At 38.4% G+C, this 15,626-nt stretch overlaps 1 protein-coding gene across 1 annotated transcript in view; it reads right to left on the reverse strand.

Annotated features, from left to right (window-relative positions):
- Positions 1–15,626, reverse strand: part of TENM3 (teneurin transmembrane protein 3) — a 312,368-nt gene that overhangs the window by 113,812 nt on the left and 182,930 nt on the right. The window contains exon 5 of the mRNA XM_059469963.1: positions 544–782. Within this exon, the coding sequence (XP_059325946.1) occupies positions 544–782 (239 nt within the window). The remainder of the gene's footprint in view (positions 1–543; positions 783–15,626) is intronic.

Consider the following 15,626-nt stretch of genomic DNA (forward strand, 5'->3'; position numbering starts at 1 on the left):
AAAAATAAACAACCCACAAGAGAGGAAGAAGTCTAAATCTTCACTGTATGTTGCCTTTTGGACAATTATTTTCCCTATTTCACAATCAAATATCTGTATTAGACTTTTGCTCCAGCTCTATACACAAACATACATGAATGTAATGATGAAATAGGTGATAGTTAGCATTCCTAAAGATTGTATTAGCAATATTTCATCAAAATGAGAGGAAAAGAGTTCCAAAGATATGCTGAAAGTTATATTCATATCATGGAATTTTTACAGCCTATATTTTACACATACTTTTATAAGTACTTGACCCCACATAATTTAATTGTAGTTCAAGTAATTCTTTGAAGTTAATTCACTGACCATCAAGCTACAGGATGCTTGCAAAATATTCAAATTTTCTAATTTCTCAAAACAATTGCGACTTTTCATTAAGTCCTTGTGGCTTTTAGTGTTACCAAAGACTTGGCTAGTTAAAGGTTAGTATGTGACAGTCCATGTACAATCCATCAGACACCACTGTTCATAGTGACAATTATAAAAAATGGGACTCACCTATGAAGTAGGACAGCAGTATTGCCAGCAGCACTGAGACCCCTACAGCACAGAGTGCAGTACATTTCCAGCTACAGTACTTCGAAGACTTCTTGAATTTAAAAGCACTTCTGGACAGGGTGTTCCTAGGTAGTGGCCGAGTAGGAGGGGAATAAACAGAGCCTGATGCCATTGTGTACCCTGGCGTGGCAGTGCTGAACAGCGGTGTGGTCCCTGTTCCTGTTTTGAATAGGAAATGCCTGTGAAAGAAAGAGCATATGGTAAAGTATAAAAGTATATCAAGCTGGAGCACAGGCAATCATAACTCTTTTGTTTGATGTCGCCCATTTTTCAAATAGCTAACAACTTCCAGTCTACAAAGGGTCATAGAAGCAATAACTTGTCATGACACTTACATGTAAAAAGACACTTTCCCTTTAAGTGAAGACCAAAGCCCCCCACACATTAATAATACACTGGCATCCAGACAGGAAACAGAACTACCCAAAATACAGTGTAGCAGGGAGGAAGTCTCTCATAGTTTATCCGACAAGTAGGGACAGGCTTTCTGCTGCTGTTTATTTGTGTTGGCTTCTGCAACAGACTACAGGGAACTCCATTAAAAAGTCAATAATGAGCAATGTGACTGCAGTCCACATTACTTATCACAGCTTTCCTACGTTAAGTAAAAAGAAAACAGCAATCTCTGAGTTACAAATTTCTGGCAACTTCTTGAAAAATAGTCAGTTAAAATTTTTTTGGGGGTCTGTCCTAAGTATTCAGCTCACTAGTTCACATCTACTTGCACATATTCCTACCATAAAAAAATCTGATTATGGATACAAGGAGGTAGTTACAGCCTAGCAGAAACAGTCTAAAGAAATATATCTACTAAGTGTTCAAGAAGACCAAAACCCAGCAACAGATGTGAAAAGCAAAGTCAAAGTTAAGCACTCTGTGAGTTACCAGTTTATTTTTTCAATTAAAATTTCCAAAGGAAATATTACTCCCTGACCTTCTATATGGTAGAATCCAGTTCATGCAATCAAAATTACTTTGAAAGAGTCTCTAAACATGGCACATTCTACCTGGAGTTTTTCTCCAGATGCTCATGCACAACTCTATGAACAACAAAACCTCATTCAAAGAAAGGTCTTTGCACCAGAGGTTTCCCACCAAGTTGTTATGTTGGCAACCCTGTAGCATATGGCATGCCCTTACCTAATTAAACCCAGCAAAATGAATACATTATACGTAAAAATTGTAAGAAAGCATTCTGTGGAGACTTTGAACTTACTAACACACAGCTAAACAGAACCAGAAAGGGGTTTGGGTTTTGTCATAGCTAAGAGACACCCATGAATTGCTGATGCCCAGGTCCTCCTGAAGGTAAGTGCATGCTGTATTTGCCTCCTGCCTGTCACTTATACAGCACTGCTCAGAGGACCCAGCACTAACTGAGCCAGCTGCGCAGGGGAAAAGCCCTTCTAGTTAAACCACGTGGCACTGAGCTGCTTCTTAGCTGATGGGACTTTGATTCTCTGGGACACATGCTCGGATTCTTGCATAGTAATGGAAAAATTTACACTATTAGAGACAGTAGAAATTAGTTTGCCCCAATGCAGCCTGAGAAAAATACCAGCAGTTAATAAACAAGATTTGTTGTTTACAGATGATTTTGCTATGGGAGGTTAACGGATTAATTACAACATCTTGGCATAGGCCCTCTACTTGAAAATATTTGCATTACAAACATGATTCCATGAAATATTTTACATAAGTTACTTCATTCTGAATAATATTCAACTTGATGGCAGCAACAGAAGCTTATGCACTAGATCTGTACAACAGCCATGCCCCAATTTTTTTTAGCTTCTGAGCTCAGAGTATAATCAGCAATCTCAAAAGACAAAGTTCTGGTTGTTTAAATCCTGTCTAAGAAGGTACTTCATTAAAACCTGTGACATTTTTCAACGTAGCAAAGACCAAAATAATAACTAGCCCTATGTAAAAATATTTACAACAGCATTACTTGGATTGTACAGATTCAGAGAATCATGTAAATTCATCAAGTCCTGATAAGTGTCTTATCCACTTGACCTTTATTGTTCTTTCCTTTCTGGCTACATATGGTAAATGCTATGTCCAGGTATATTTCACAAACAGATCCCAAAAAAACCCCAACAAATGCAAAGGCAGCTGTTTCCCATTCCATGTGCAATGTGCATTGTTTTGGGGGACAGAAGAAAAGCCATACAATAGATATAACAATACTCCTATATATGAGCTTCCTGTTAAAAATAAGAAGCTGCCTGACCACCCTGCAATTTTCACACTCTCCTTCTTCAGTTGTAACGGTCAACAGACTAAAAATGGGAACTGGCATTATATGAGCACTTGATGAGCACTCTAATATACTTTAAGTTTTAAGAAAATAGCATAATAAAACAGTCTGCCACTGATATTTTCCTTTTTTATTTTCTCTGAGAAAGTGAGAATTGATGCTGGCTCTGGTAGACCACAGACTTCTAGAGACTGTAATCCATATTCTCAAAGCCTTTGAGGAGTTAATCCTATAGATAAACTCCAGAGATGACAGCGATGGTGTGAACTGTCATAACTCTGACAGTCCACCTCAGGCATCAAGGTAATGAAAGAAAATTGTAACTTTTATATGTGAATCTTAGAAAAATGTAGGCTGGAATTGACCCTTAAGATCATTGAGTCCAACTGTTAACTCAGCACTGCCAAGTCCACCTCTAAACCATGTCCCCAAATGCCACATCAACACATTTTTTAAATACCTGCAGGGATTATGACTCAACCACTTCCCTGGGCAGATTGTTCTGACGTGTGACAACCCTTTCAAAGAAGAAGCTTTTCCTAATATCCAATCTAAACCTCCCCTAGTGCAACTTGAAGCCATTTCTTCTTGTCCTATGGCTTGTGAGAAGAAAACAACCCCCACCTGGCTACAATCTCCTTCCAGGTGGTTATAGAGAGTGGTAAACCCCACCCCCCACAAGCCTGCTTTTCTCCAGGCTAAACAACCCCTGCTCCCTCAGCCACTCCTCATAAGGCTGGTGCTCCAGACCCTTCCCCAGCTTCCCTGCCCTTCTCTGGACCTGCTCCAGCACCTCCATGTCCTTCCTGAACCAGGGGCCCAGAACTGCACAAAGCACTTGAGGTGTGGCCCCACTTGTGCCAAGTACAGAGGGAAGAGCCTCTCCTGATCTTGCTGCCACGCTGTTTTTGAGACAGGCCAGGAAGCTACCTGGCCTTCTTGGCCACCTGGGCACACTGCTGGATCGTGTTCAGCTGGCAGTCAACCAGCACTTCCAGGGTTTTTCTGCAAGACAGCTTTCCAGCCACTCTTCCCCCAGCTGGTAGCACTGCAGGAGGTTTTTGTGACCCAAGTGCAGGACCCAGCACTTGGCCTTATTTAACCTTTTACAGCAGGCCTTGCTCCATCAATCCAGCTTGTCCAGATCATTCTGTGGAACCTTCCACACTCCAGCAGATCAACAGTCCCATCCAGCCTGGTGTGTCTGAACTTGCTGAGGGAGCACTTAATCTCTCCATTAATAAATCATTGATAAAGATTGTTGATAACAGACAAAGCATCATCAGCTGGGCAAGGGAGGTGATTACCCTGCTCTGCTCTGCACTGCTGGGGCCTCACCTTGAATACTGTGTGCAGTTTTGGGCACCGCGATATAAGAAGGTTAAAAAGTTATTAAAGAGTGTCCAAAGAAGGGCCATGAGGATGGTGAAGGGCTTTGAGGGGAAGCCATATGAGGAGCAGCTGAGGTCACTTGGTCTGTTCAGTCTGGAAAAGGGGAGACTGAGGGGAGACCTCATTGCAGTCTCCAATTTCCTTGTGAAGTGGAGGGGCAGACACTGATCTCTGTGGTGATCAGTGACAGGAGCCAAGGGAACGGCCTAAAGCTGTGTCAGGAGAGGTTCAGGTTGGATATTAGAAGAAGGTTCTTCACCTAGAAGGTGGTTGGACACAGGAACAGGCTCCCCAGGGAAGAGGTCACAGCACCAAACCTGAGAGAGTCCAGCAAGTGTTTGGACAACATTTTTGGGCACATGGTGTGACTCTTGGGGATGGTCCTGTGCAGGGCTGGGAATTGAACTTGATGATCTTGGTGGGTCCCTTCCAACACAGCTTCCTCTGTGATACTGGGAAATTAAAGAGGACTGCTGCCAATACTGAGCCATTGGGAACACCACTTGTGACTGGCCACCAGATGGATGGAACTGCGTTCACCACCCTCTGGACCAGGCCATTCAGCCACTTTCTACCCCTGAAGAGTGCACATGTCCATGGCATGATCAGCCAGTTACTCCAGGAGCGTGCTGTGGGAATTCAGGAATGTGCTGTCTTAGCAGCATACAGCACAGCTCCTCACTTTAAGCTATTCTCCTTTACTTTAAATCCCATGAATACAATGCCAGAGTGGTTGCACGGTCTGGCTGAACGCTGAGGGGAAAATAATGACAGAAAAGTCAGTTTGGCATCTTCATGTGGGTTAAGAAAATTTGTTTGGATATCTCTATTTCTAATGAGTGGAGTTATTAACAAAGTTGTCAGAGACTCTCCTGCTACATTAACTCCGAGTGATAAGTATTTAAAGTGTAATGCTATCAGACTTGCACATCTTGTCTGCCTCACTGAGCCATGCCAAACTGTTCCTATGAGACTCTTGGAAGGATATGGCATCTGACAACAAATCCAGGCTGCTTCCAGATAATGCAGAAATTCTTATGCTCTTGAAATATAATCCATCCACAAATGATTTAAATTATCTATATATCTATCTACCTTGCCTTTTCAAACTATGGAGCTCAAATAGCTAATTTCTAAAGCCTAAACTGTTTGCACTACTTGACCAGGCACTGACTTACAGGAAATTACACTATATCTCATCTCATAGGGAGCTTATAGCATCTGCAATAGTCTATCTTCCCTTCAAAATTGATCACATAACATGCATTTGCTACATCTTCACATAAGCAGCACTTTAAATATTTTATTAAGCTACAGAGTACAAAACTCCAGTGAATCATGCTAATATTTTACAAGACAAGCCAGTTCTGTATTATTAAATAATTCAACTTTTAAAGCAAATAATATTTGACTTTTACATTTATTCAATATATATTTCTGCCAACTTATTCAACAGATGTTGCTATTAAAAAGTCAGCTGATCTTAACATTTTAAGTGGGAAGTATTCAGTACCTAAAAAATCTAATCTACAAAACACAAAGTTATATCATAAACTAATCTTTGGATGCAAAGATAGCTGGGAAGTACCCTTATTTCACAAATGGGAGGCATTTTACTTAAGCTTTTGTCCCTACAATAAAAGATGGAAATACAGCATCAAAAATCTCAAAGGTGTCAGCTCAGAAAATAGAAGCATGTGAATAGAAGTAAAGTAATAATGTTTTTAATTTTACTCAGTACTCTTTGAGCACCAAGTGCTGATGTGCACTGGCTGACATGCAGATGGTTTCTCCCTTCTCATACTGGTGAGGAGAGAGGGCTCAGAGCAAATCAGATATTTTTTGTCCTTTGCGAAAATAAACCTCTACTAAACTCAGTAAATATAAAAACAGAAGGGGTAAAAAAGTGATAAAAACCGTCCATGAGTTTGGCAGAAAGATTAAGTTAACTGAAACTGTGTCTATATAGAAATGGAGATAGACTATCAAAATATTCAAGGACAGTAAGACTCAGCCCAGAAGCCCAAGTACTTTTGATATAAGACAGCCAGGTGTCCAGCAACAGAAATGTGATTTAGAGTAACTTTCTTCATGAAAGGATCTATGACAAGAACTTTTGACCGCAATTTAGAAGAAAATGGATACTATGCATCAATGAGTGCAATATTATATAAACACATCTGGAAAGCCCTGGACTCCAGATTGCCAGAAGCTGAGATATTATATAAATAAACTATCACCAAGCAAAAAAGGAATATTACACATTACTTCTTAAATAGACTGGTCTCAACTGGAATAGAGTTATTGCATAATTTTAACATTTCTGATGTAATTTTTTACATTAGATACATGACTTTTTTAGCTTATGCTGAAATTGCTTCACCTTGCTAAAGAACAATTTCTCTTATTTTGGGCATCATATATATAGAATGCTTCGCAATACCTGGAAGATGTAAAAAAGCCTACCTTACCATTTCAAAAAACTTTTTGGCAGCATTTTGGTTCTGTTTTAAATTAATTCTTATAGTGCAACACTGCCAATAGAGCGCTGAATCACATGGCAAGTATGTCACACCATATTAAAAGTCACACAGGACTTTACCAAAACTCATACTAAATATGGAATTGTGAATAAGGCCCAGCAAAATTACACTGAACTTTTCACAGTACATCAGAATATGCATCATATTTTATCACCCTGCCAGTGAGACTGAATGGCAGCTACTGTTACTTTGTGCAACATTATTATTTAGTTGTTGTCTGCTATCACAGAATAAAGGCCAATATTGCTAGGCCTTATGCATAGAAGAATGAAACACTCCTCATCTTAAGAGCTATAATACCACTGATCCAGAATAAATCTGTATTTAAAATATATGTGTTTAAAACCCCTAAATCAATTAATCCTAAATCTTTGGATCTTGTGTATCATTGTACACTAACAGCATCTGAAAAATATGGAGGAGAATAAATCTAATTATCCGGTCATGTTTCTGAATAGAGAGATTCCATTGTGATCAGTAAAAAATGTCCTAGTGCTATAGGTTTTCTTGCAGTCCTATCTCCTACACTGTCCTAAATGCAATGTTTGGTCAGTTCCATGATGATCCAATTAGTGAAAAATGGCTTTACAGATCATTATAGCCCATTGCTATAAGACAAGTGAGGAAGAACAGCTTCAACACTCAGAAGACTGCACTACAAAAGGAATCCAATATTAGAAATTATTTCTGTACCTCTGATGGAGGTGTCTGTCTAAAAAGCAGTGTAAGAGGTAGGATTCCTGAAAGCATATGCAGAACAATGAGAAAGTTAGTTTATTCCAAAAATGGTGGAGAAAGAGATAACTTATCAGACAGTGAACAGTTACAAAAGCTGTGTAAAACTGTAGCCAAATAAGCAGAAACAGGAATTACTGTAGTAGGGTAGACCATCAAGAACAACACCCTGTCTGAAAGTGGCCAGTACAAAGGGAGGGAATGAATGCCTTCCAGTCTGTTTATTCACTAACAGCTTGCTCTTTCTCTAAGCAGCCCAAAACTCATGCTCTCACTGATGTCTTGTGGCATTTTGTTCTGCAGGCTAAACATGCACTATATCAAAATGTATTTCCTTCTATCAATTTCAATTTAAATTCAACTGATTATTTCCTTGTTTTTCTATAATGAGTATGTACTGTTTGCCCCGCAGTACACAAAGACAAGTTTTTATAATACTACTCTTTGGCTCACTTCATTTTTTAGGGTAAAACACAAAAAGCATTCATAACTAATTGCCTAAAGCAAAAAAAAAAAAAAAATTGGGCTTTTTATGGGTCAGGCAAAGGCAACTGTGGAGATGAGGAAAGCTATTTTCAGATACCTGTTGTTTCAGTGCAGAATAAATCAGAACTGACACTTGGATGTTGACAGAATAGAAAGTGACTTGAAGAGAGGTGAAGGAGAAAAGAAAAACTATCCCTAACATTTTTTGCATTTTTTTTCTTTTACCTCTAGGTATCAAAATATCCACATATAGTTAGATATATCTGGGACACTCTAAATCTTTCTTTCATGTAAGCAAAAAGTCCACTAATCTGTTTTTTCTGACTCATCTGTCGCCCTTGCAATTTGAGAAAAACTCTGGACACAATAGCAATCACCAGCAGAGAAGACCACTGTCGACTCAAAAGATCACTGTACTTTACTGGACTCTTCCAGCTAAGGCAACAGCATTCTTTTTTTCTGTAATCACCAATTAAATATTTCATTAAATGAGCACACCAATTTTCACATTGTGGAGCACAGGTTAATCCTCCCCCCAAACCAACTCAAATCTGCCAGTATCCATCTCTATTAAAAATTATCTATTTCCCTCTAAGGTGTGTTGAATCTTTGGAAATTATTACATGAATTAACACATTTTTAAGCAAGCCCAGGGAAAATGTCTTATGCATTCTGTTAAGGTCCTCAATCTATTAGCCTGGATTCACTCTGAGGCACAAGAGGTAACAGACCTTAGACACTTAGGATTAGAAACACATCAATTTCATTCTCCTAAGGCTCCAGAGGTGGAAAAAACTTCTATCAAATCCACTTTGAGTGAATGCAAGTGGAGAGAAATGTAAATTTTAGTGAATTTATGTTTCAGTGGCATACTTCTGTATCAGGACTCCTCTGCTTAGAATTCAATAGTACTCCTAATGACCTGGGTTTGACTTTTAATATAAAGGTACTGTTGAATTCCTAGGAATAAAAACTGTTAGCTATTCTGTATTGTAATGAACAAAACTGTGATGACTGCTCACCTGAACTAAAATTATACCACCAGATTTTTTCCCCCAGATGGTCCCAGTTCATAATGCACCTATCTGGAGTTAGAAGTAAACAATAATTCTGCTTTTCAATAACATAGTAGAACTTTCTACAAAAGGTTGGCAGCACCATGAGGCCAATGTAAGCAAATAAGACATAAGGGTAGCCAAAATTTTATTTTTCTGATGTTTCAAATGGGAAGAATAGATTTTCAGACAGAACACACTTCTAAGGTTTGGGAGCTCTGCCTCAAACAGATCATCACTGACACATGCAGAGATAGTGCACATCTATCTCTGTGCAAAGACCCTAGAAGTTTATTTGTCATTTCCATACAAAGAGATCAATTAATCTTCGAGTTAAAGAAAGGAGGGATAAATCCAGCTGCAGCTATTATAGTTTGCTCCTACTTCTCTCATTAAGGATTTTTTTTCTCTCCCTGACTTTCTTGAATGCAAACCAGCTGAATTTTTCCCTCCTGGGAGTGGGTTATCATGCTTTTCTGTTTGTTCAAAAAAACCTTATGACATACATTGCCCATCAAAATGAGGAGAAAGCCATTAAATGTGCAAAAGACAGTGGTCCAAGACAACGATCTATCACAGTACTGCACCTACTGACTGGTGTGCCCTCTCTCTGCTGACAGACCCTATTCATGCTGGATTCAACTGGGTTCCCTGAGAGAGACCATGACCCTCACCTGCCACCTGACATTAGAGACCTCTGTCTGATTTTCTAATGGATAGATCACATCAATAAATACAATTCCTTGCACTGAGTTGAGGAAACAGATAGAAAGAAAAGATTAATCTCTGCTGACTAACATTATAGGAAAGATGTAAAAGATAACAGAAATTCCTGGCTAGGTTTCATGTGAACTCTGGTTCATTGATGCATGAGAAAAGCTTTCCCAGCAGGCTCTAGCAGGAATTGGATTTTTGTTTCTCTGTGAACACTTAATGCCTGTCTTCATCTTCTTTGAACATTCTTCTGAGATGAAACCTTGTAGCTGGTGGTGTTTGCCCTTAGCACAGGCTTATGACTGACTTCCACAGAACCATATGGCTGCATTTAACATAACTCCAAGCCAGCACAGAAACTGTGTTATGCTGTGAATTTGTCTTAGTTTATTTTCTGGGCAGAACTGCAATAGAAGAAATTTCTTAGGAAGAAATAGAAGCGAATTTCCGCTTCCTTGGAGTCATTATTAATGCTATCACAATCCTGGAAAAAGCTTCAAGATCACAGCAGATGAAATGATGATCAAAGTTTGGGGGAAAGAAAGGAAGAGTAGATTGCTATTATCCCAGCTATTACCCATATGTAAAAACAGAGGAAACATCTGTGCGAAGTGGAGATAAGCCCCTTCTACCAAATTATTCAAATGTTTCAGAAAAGCACTTTACATATGGCAACACTTGCTTGAATTTGGCTTGGTTTACACCAAGAACCTGCCTTCTCTGCAAACTGAGCACTGACATCTGAGAAAGAACAAAAGTCCTACTAGGGTTAAAGTGTCTTCCTTACTGCTTGTGTGCTCTTTCACATCTGCCTCCTGCAGGCCACAGCTCCACTGCTGGCTGCTGGCGAGAGAATGGAGAAGTCAGGCATAGCAACTTGCAGCCGAAGCTTCAAAGAACAATTCTAATCTGCTGGGAAAATCACCAGGACATGATTTGAAGGACTGAATACTGACAAAAACCCCAAACTTCCTCTCCTTCAGTGCATTAGAGTCCATCTTCCTTTCCATCACCCCTACGTTCTTGGTGGTACAAGAAAGAATGCAGTGCTACAGGATGGAAAGGGCACCTGTTTTCCTCTTATTTGTTTCTCCAAATTCAGATTTGGGCTGCTAATTCTGGACCCCAGAGAAGGAGTAGTTAATTTCTGCACATTTAGGATCAAAATAATCAGAATAATTAGATGGCTCTGCCAAGCCTGCTCCTTTGTGCTCCTCTGCTATGCTGCACTCTGTGAAGATGAACAAGGGCAACAAACAAAGCCAAGCCACACTTTGCAGAAATGAGCAAGAGAGTCCAACACAAAGAAAGTCTTGTGCTGGGTGAACAAGGAAAGAAACCTGGCTCAGTTGTAGCTACTCATACTGCTCACTGCAGGACTGTCCCACTACTTACTTTCCAGATAAGAGTAAAACGCGATCTGTGTATTGCTGGAAAAATATCAAGTAGTTCTGTTGCCTTACAGGCTTCCTCTGGGTCTCTCAGGACTAGTACTCACACAGACCTATGGTACAGTGAGTGACTCGGCTCTCGATATTGTTGATGTTCAATTCTGAAGAAGGCAGCACTTGGGAGTGAACTTGGCAGCCCTTTACTGCACTTATACTGAATTCAGTATTTCTGATGCAATATTCCTGCTATTACAGTTCTCCTCTCTCCAAAGGAAGGGAGAGCAGAGGAAAGCATCTGAATTTTGCAGTGAGGACCTGAAATGTTTATGTGAGCAGTAAGGATTTGTATTACACTTCCTTATCTTCTCCGCTCTTCTGGAATCATATCGCTAACAAGACAGTCAGGAAAAGTTGTCTCTGAGATGAGGCACTCTAACCTTAGCCAATTCCTATCTTAAATAATGAATAAATTACACTTTCCAAGCAGAAAATCAAAGGAATGTAGAGCAAAGCTACTCCTCCAATCTTTTTACTACTCTTGCTGTCTTCATAAAGTTGGAAGAGAACAATTGCTCTAAATGTCTCAAAAGGCACACAGAGAGTATTTAAAAAAGAAATATAGTTTAAGAAGGCATTATTTACCCAAGGATTAATTCAGAAGTTGGAACAAAGGTTGAAATTTTGTCTGGACTGACTGAGCATAGTCTCTCATATGCAACATGCCACCTTTCACAGAACTGAGAGACCACCATTCACAGATTCACAAAGGCAGAGGATTACACCTTTTGCCCAGAGGAGGGTGATGCTTTATATTTTATGGTACTCATTTTCACATACAACTTTTTGCAGATGGTCTTCTCTTCATGCAATCAGCATTATCAGAGATATTGAATGCAGGCACTATACAGTCATCCAGGTCTTTGTTTTGCTGTGACATTTGGTATGGTTTCCTCACCTGTTTGAATGTGACAGAAAGAATCTCCAGAATCTGTTAAAATCCCCTTCTGGTTCAACTTGACCTGCACTTACTGGGATGGCAAGCTCAGCTACAGCCAAGAAACTGCAGAAAGAAGTTAGCTTTTAACTTCGCAAGGTTTTTGTGCTAGCTTTATGATTTTTTCTTTTTTTACTGAAGTGTTAACTTGTGATTTTATTTAAGAAAGTTTGAAGAAACTTTGGAAATCATATTGAAAGCTTTCTCATCTGCATAGGCCATCACAGATAGAAAATATATGGTTTGACTATTTCTGGCCTCTGTCACTAGTAGAGCATATGCCAGCAGCCAAGGTTTCTCCCCATGCTGAGTCAGTCCCATAGGTGATGAGGTGCATACAATTCATTTCACAAATAATCACAAGCAGTAAAATACAAGAAATTATCTCCATTTTCATCGTAGACACTCAGCCTCTAGTCCTCTAGCATTTCATCTGTCTCCCACCTTGCCTAACCAACCAGTCTAAGTTCCTTCTTATGGACTACTCCATCTACCCATTTGGACGCCCATTCCTACCCCTTCTGTACTCAGCCTCTTTCAATTTTCTCCTCTACCATATTAAGTTTAATAGAGCATGCCCTAAACTCAGCTCTCCTGAACTTTCTCCCAAACGAACGACAAAAACCCTGAATCAATCTCCTCACAAAGAATTCCTACTTAAATACAACAGAAGTTTTCTAACATTACAAAAGTATGAAATTTTCAGAAAATCTGGGGACAATAGAAAACAGAGAATACAGAATATAGAAAAAATACAGAAATAGAAAACACCAGCATGCTTTATCTATAAGTAATTTAAATACAGTCATTTGCTAATAGTGAATCTTATATATTTCAGATTTTGACACCCAGGTAACTTAGGGAAGAGGACTACCAAGTTAGGTAAAAGGAAAACAGACTTCTTACTTCAAACTAAGCTGATTTGTCAACAGGTACACTAACATATATTTGTACATCTGAGAAAATAATAAAGCCAACAATACATACCACTAAAATACACTGAGATTTCCAGCTGTCCTATGACAATTAATGCACACTGAATACATCTCCTGAAGCAATAAACAACTATTCTTTAGGTCTAGGCCTATGAAACATTAGAATTTCTATGTAAAATGTATATTTCTATAGTAATTCTTAACACCAAAGGTGTCAAATTGATTACATAAATATTCTCTCCATAAGCCATACAAATTAAGAAATAGTATATCAGAATGCATGACATGAAAACAAAGAAACAAATATATAATGATTCTAGCTGTGACACAGTATGTTAGTGACATTGATAAACTGAATCTTCATGCTGATAGCATGTTGTAGTCTCAAATCTATTATGCTTTGGAACTGATGTATTATTATCTCTGGACAACTTTCACACCAGGAGATGATCCCTGCTAGCATAATTTTAAAAATGAAGGGATTACAAACAAGATAAATTTCATTGTATTGTTACCTGAATTAGTCTCAACTAACAGAAATTTCATATAACATACACCATTTGCTAAAATACTTAATTTGTTGATCCTATTACAAACATATAAAGCATAAACCAGGCACAGTTCTATTAACTCTACTACAGCATTTATGCATCTGAACCAGTATTGTATGGTAATTGTTCTACAGGGAACAATAATATTTGGCTTTGTTCTGTTTTAATACACTATGCTTACAAATTTTACTTTGAAGACAATATATTGGGATCTTCTGGTAAATATCTGCAATATCTTTGAGTTTGCTGATAATGATTGACTAATTGAATTTAACATACAATTCTCTTCCTGCTGTTGATTTTAATTCGTGGCTAGGTGAAAGCTTAAGAGTTTTTGGGAGAAGCAGATCGATGTACTGTGTCAATATATATTACAGATTAATTAGTAGGCAACTGCAGATCTCCTCATTTAATCAAATAGCACATTGTCCCTTTTATGAAGTTAGGAGTTACCATTAACAAAACAGAATTTGGACATAAAAATTTGATTTTTAGTGGAGTATGAACAAATTAACAGAGAAAGGTAAATTTATGATTAACAATTCAAAAGTGGTACTGCTTTGTCAGGGTTTTTTTTCTCTGTGTGTGTGGAACAGAAATGAATTATACTGATTTGGCATGAGAATGCCAAGAAATAGTTCAAAAATTAGACACAGATTATCGACAAAGTTAAGTAGATATGGAACAATTATAAAATAGAAATTTTACTTAAACAAATTGAAATATTAATTTATGTGGAATTCTCTACTTAAAGTTACATCTTTATCAGCAGTTTCAATCTCAAACTAGCTGGCAAAAATATTAGAGATTAGGTATGTAACTCCTGCTAACTTCTTTGATTGGTTATTCTTTATCCTATAATATATGTTATAATATTTCTAAAAGACATATTTGCCAAGTAGTAAATACATTACAAAGGAAGGATCGGACCTGGTAAATGTGTAATCATGCAAAGAGTTTGCAACAGCCTGCAGAATTGTGCCATCGAGAATTAATACAATGTCAATTGCATTCTTAATGTCTTAAGTCAAAGCAAGCAAGATTTGACAGTCAAAGCTTAAGGTTTTGTATCTGCTATGAGTCAGTATGACAAATTATTCAGACTAATTTTTTAAAAATCAGACATAAGGATGAGTATGTTTGTTCCAGATGTTTTCCTGTTGCAATAACTTTTTAAAAAAATCACACTTTGTCTTCTGTGTCAACCGTTAGCATCATGCAAACACTGAAGAGTCACATACCCATAACTGCTATCGTGATATGTTGGAGAAAACACATCCATCTCTATAAGGTTGTCATGACCATTTGCAAGGACTGCTTGACTTTCTAATTCTCTATACATAAAGATACAAAAAAATGAAATTAGAGGTGCAATTTCAAATTAAAGAAAGGGATGATCCCACAAAAAAGAATATACTAATTCTGCCACATAACTTTGTGCAAAACTGACTGTGGGATTTATCTGCCTTCCATGCTGTCCTCTGAACTACATACTGGATTGTAACCTGAAGACACAGTGTTATAAGGCTAGCTTTAGGTGGTCATTACCCTTTGGTGATCCCTTATTTATGTGCAAGTCCTTGAATAAAATTCCCGACTGCTGCCTGTGGCAAGGCAGGCTTAAGGACTGAGCAGTGCATAGTGGGGGATGTTGTTTACTTGATGACACTGGACCAGAGATGAAGTAATAAAACTGAACTGAGACTATTAAAAGACAGTCTCTTGCTGGCTATCTGGCACAGCCAGCCAGCAAGAAAAATATGCAGAGAGCTGGCTACCAGAGTGAATGGGGATCTCATGTTTTGCAAATGACAATGCACAGCAGCAGGAGAGGCAAAAGAAGCATCAGAGTCTCTGGTTCTCTCAGGGAATAGTAAGGAAATAAAGAGGAGAAATTAAGTAAGTCACTATGATTTTTTTTAGAACTGCCTATTTCTTTTGTCCTATCTAAAATGGGGAATGAT

The sequence above is a fragment of the Ammospiza nelsoni genome, chromosome 4, assembly GCF_027579445.1.
Source record: "Ammospiza nelsoni isolate bAmmNel1 chromosome 4, bAmmNel1.pri, whole genome shotgun sequence".
NCBI lineage: Eukaryota > Metazoa > Chordata > Aves > Passeriformes > Passerellidae > Ammospiza > Ammospiza nelsoni.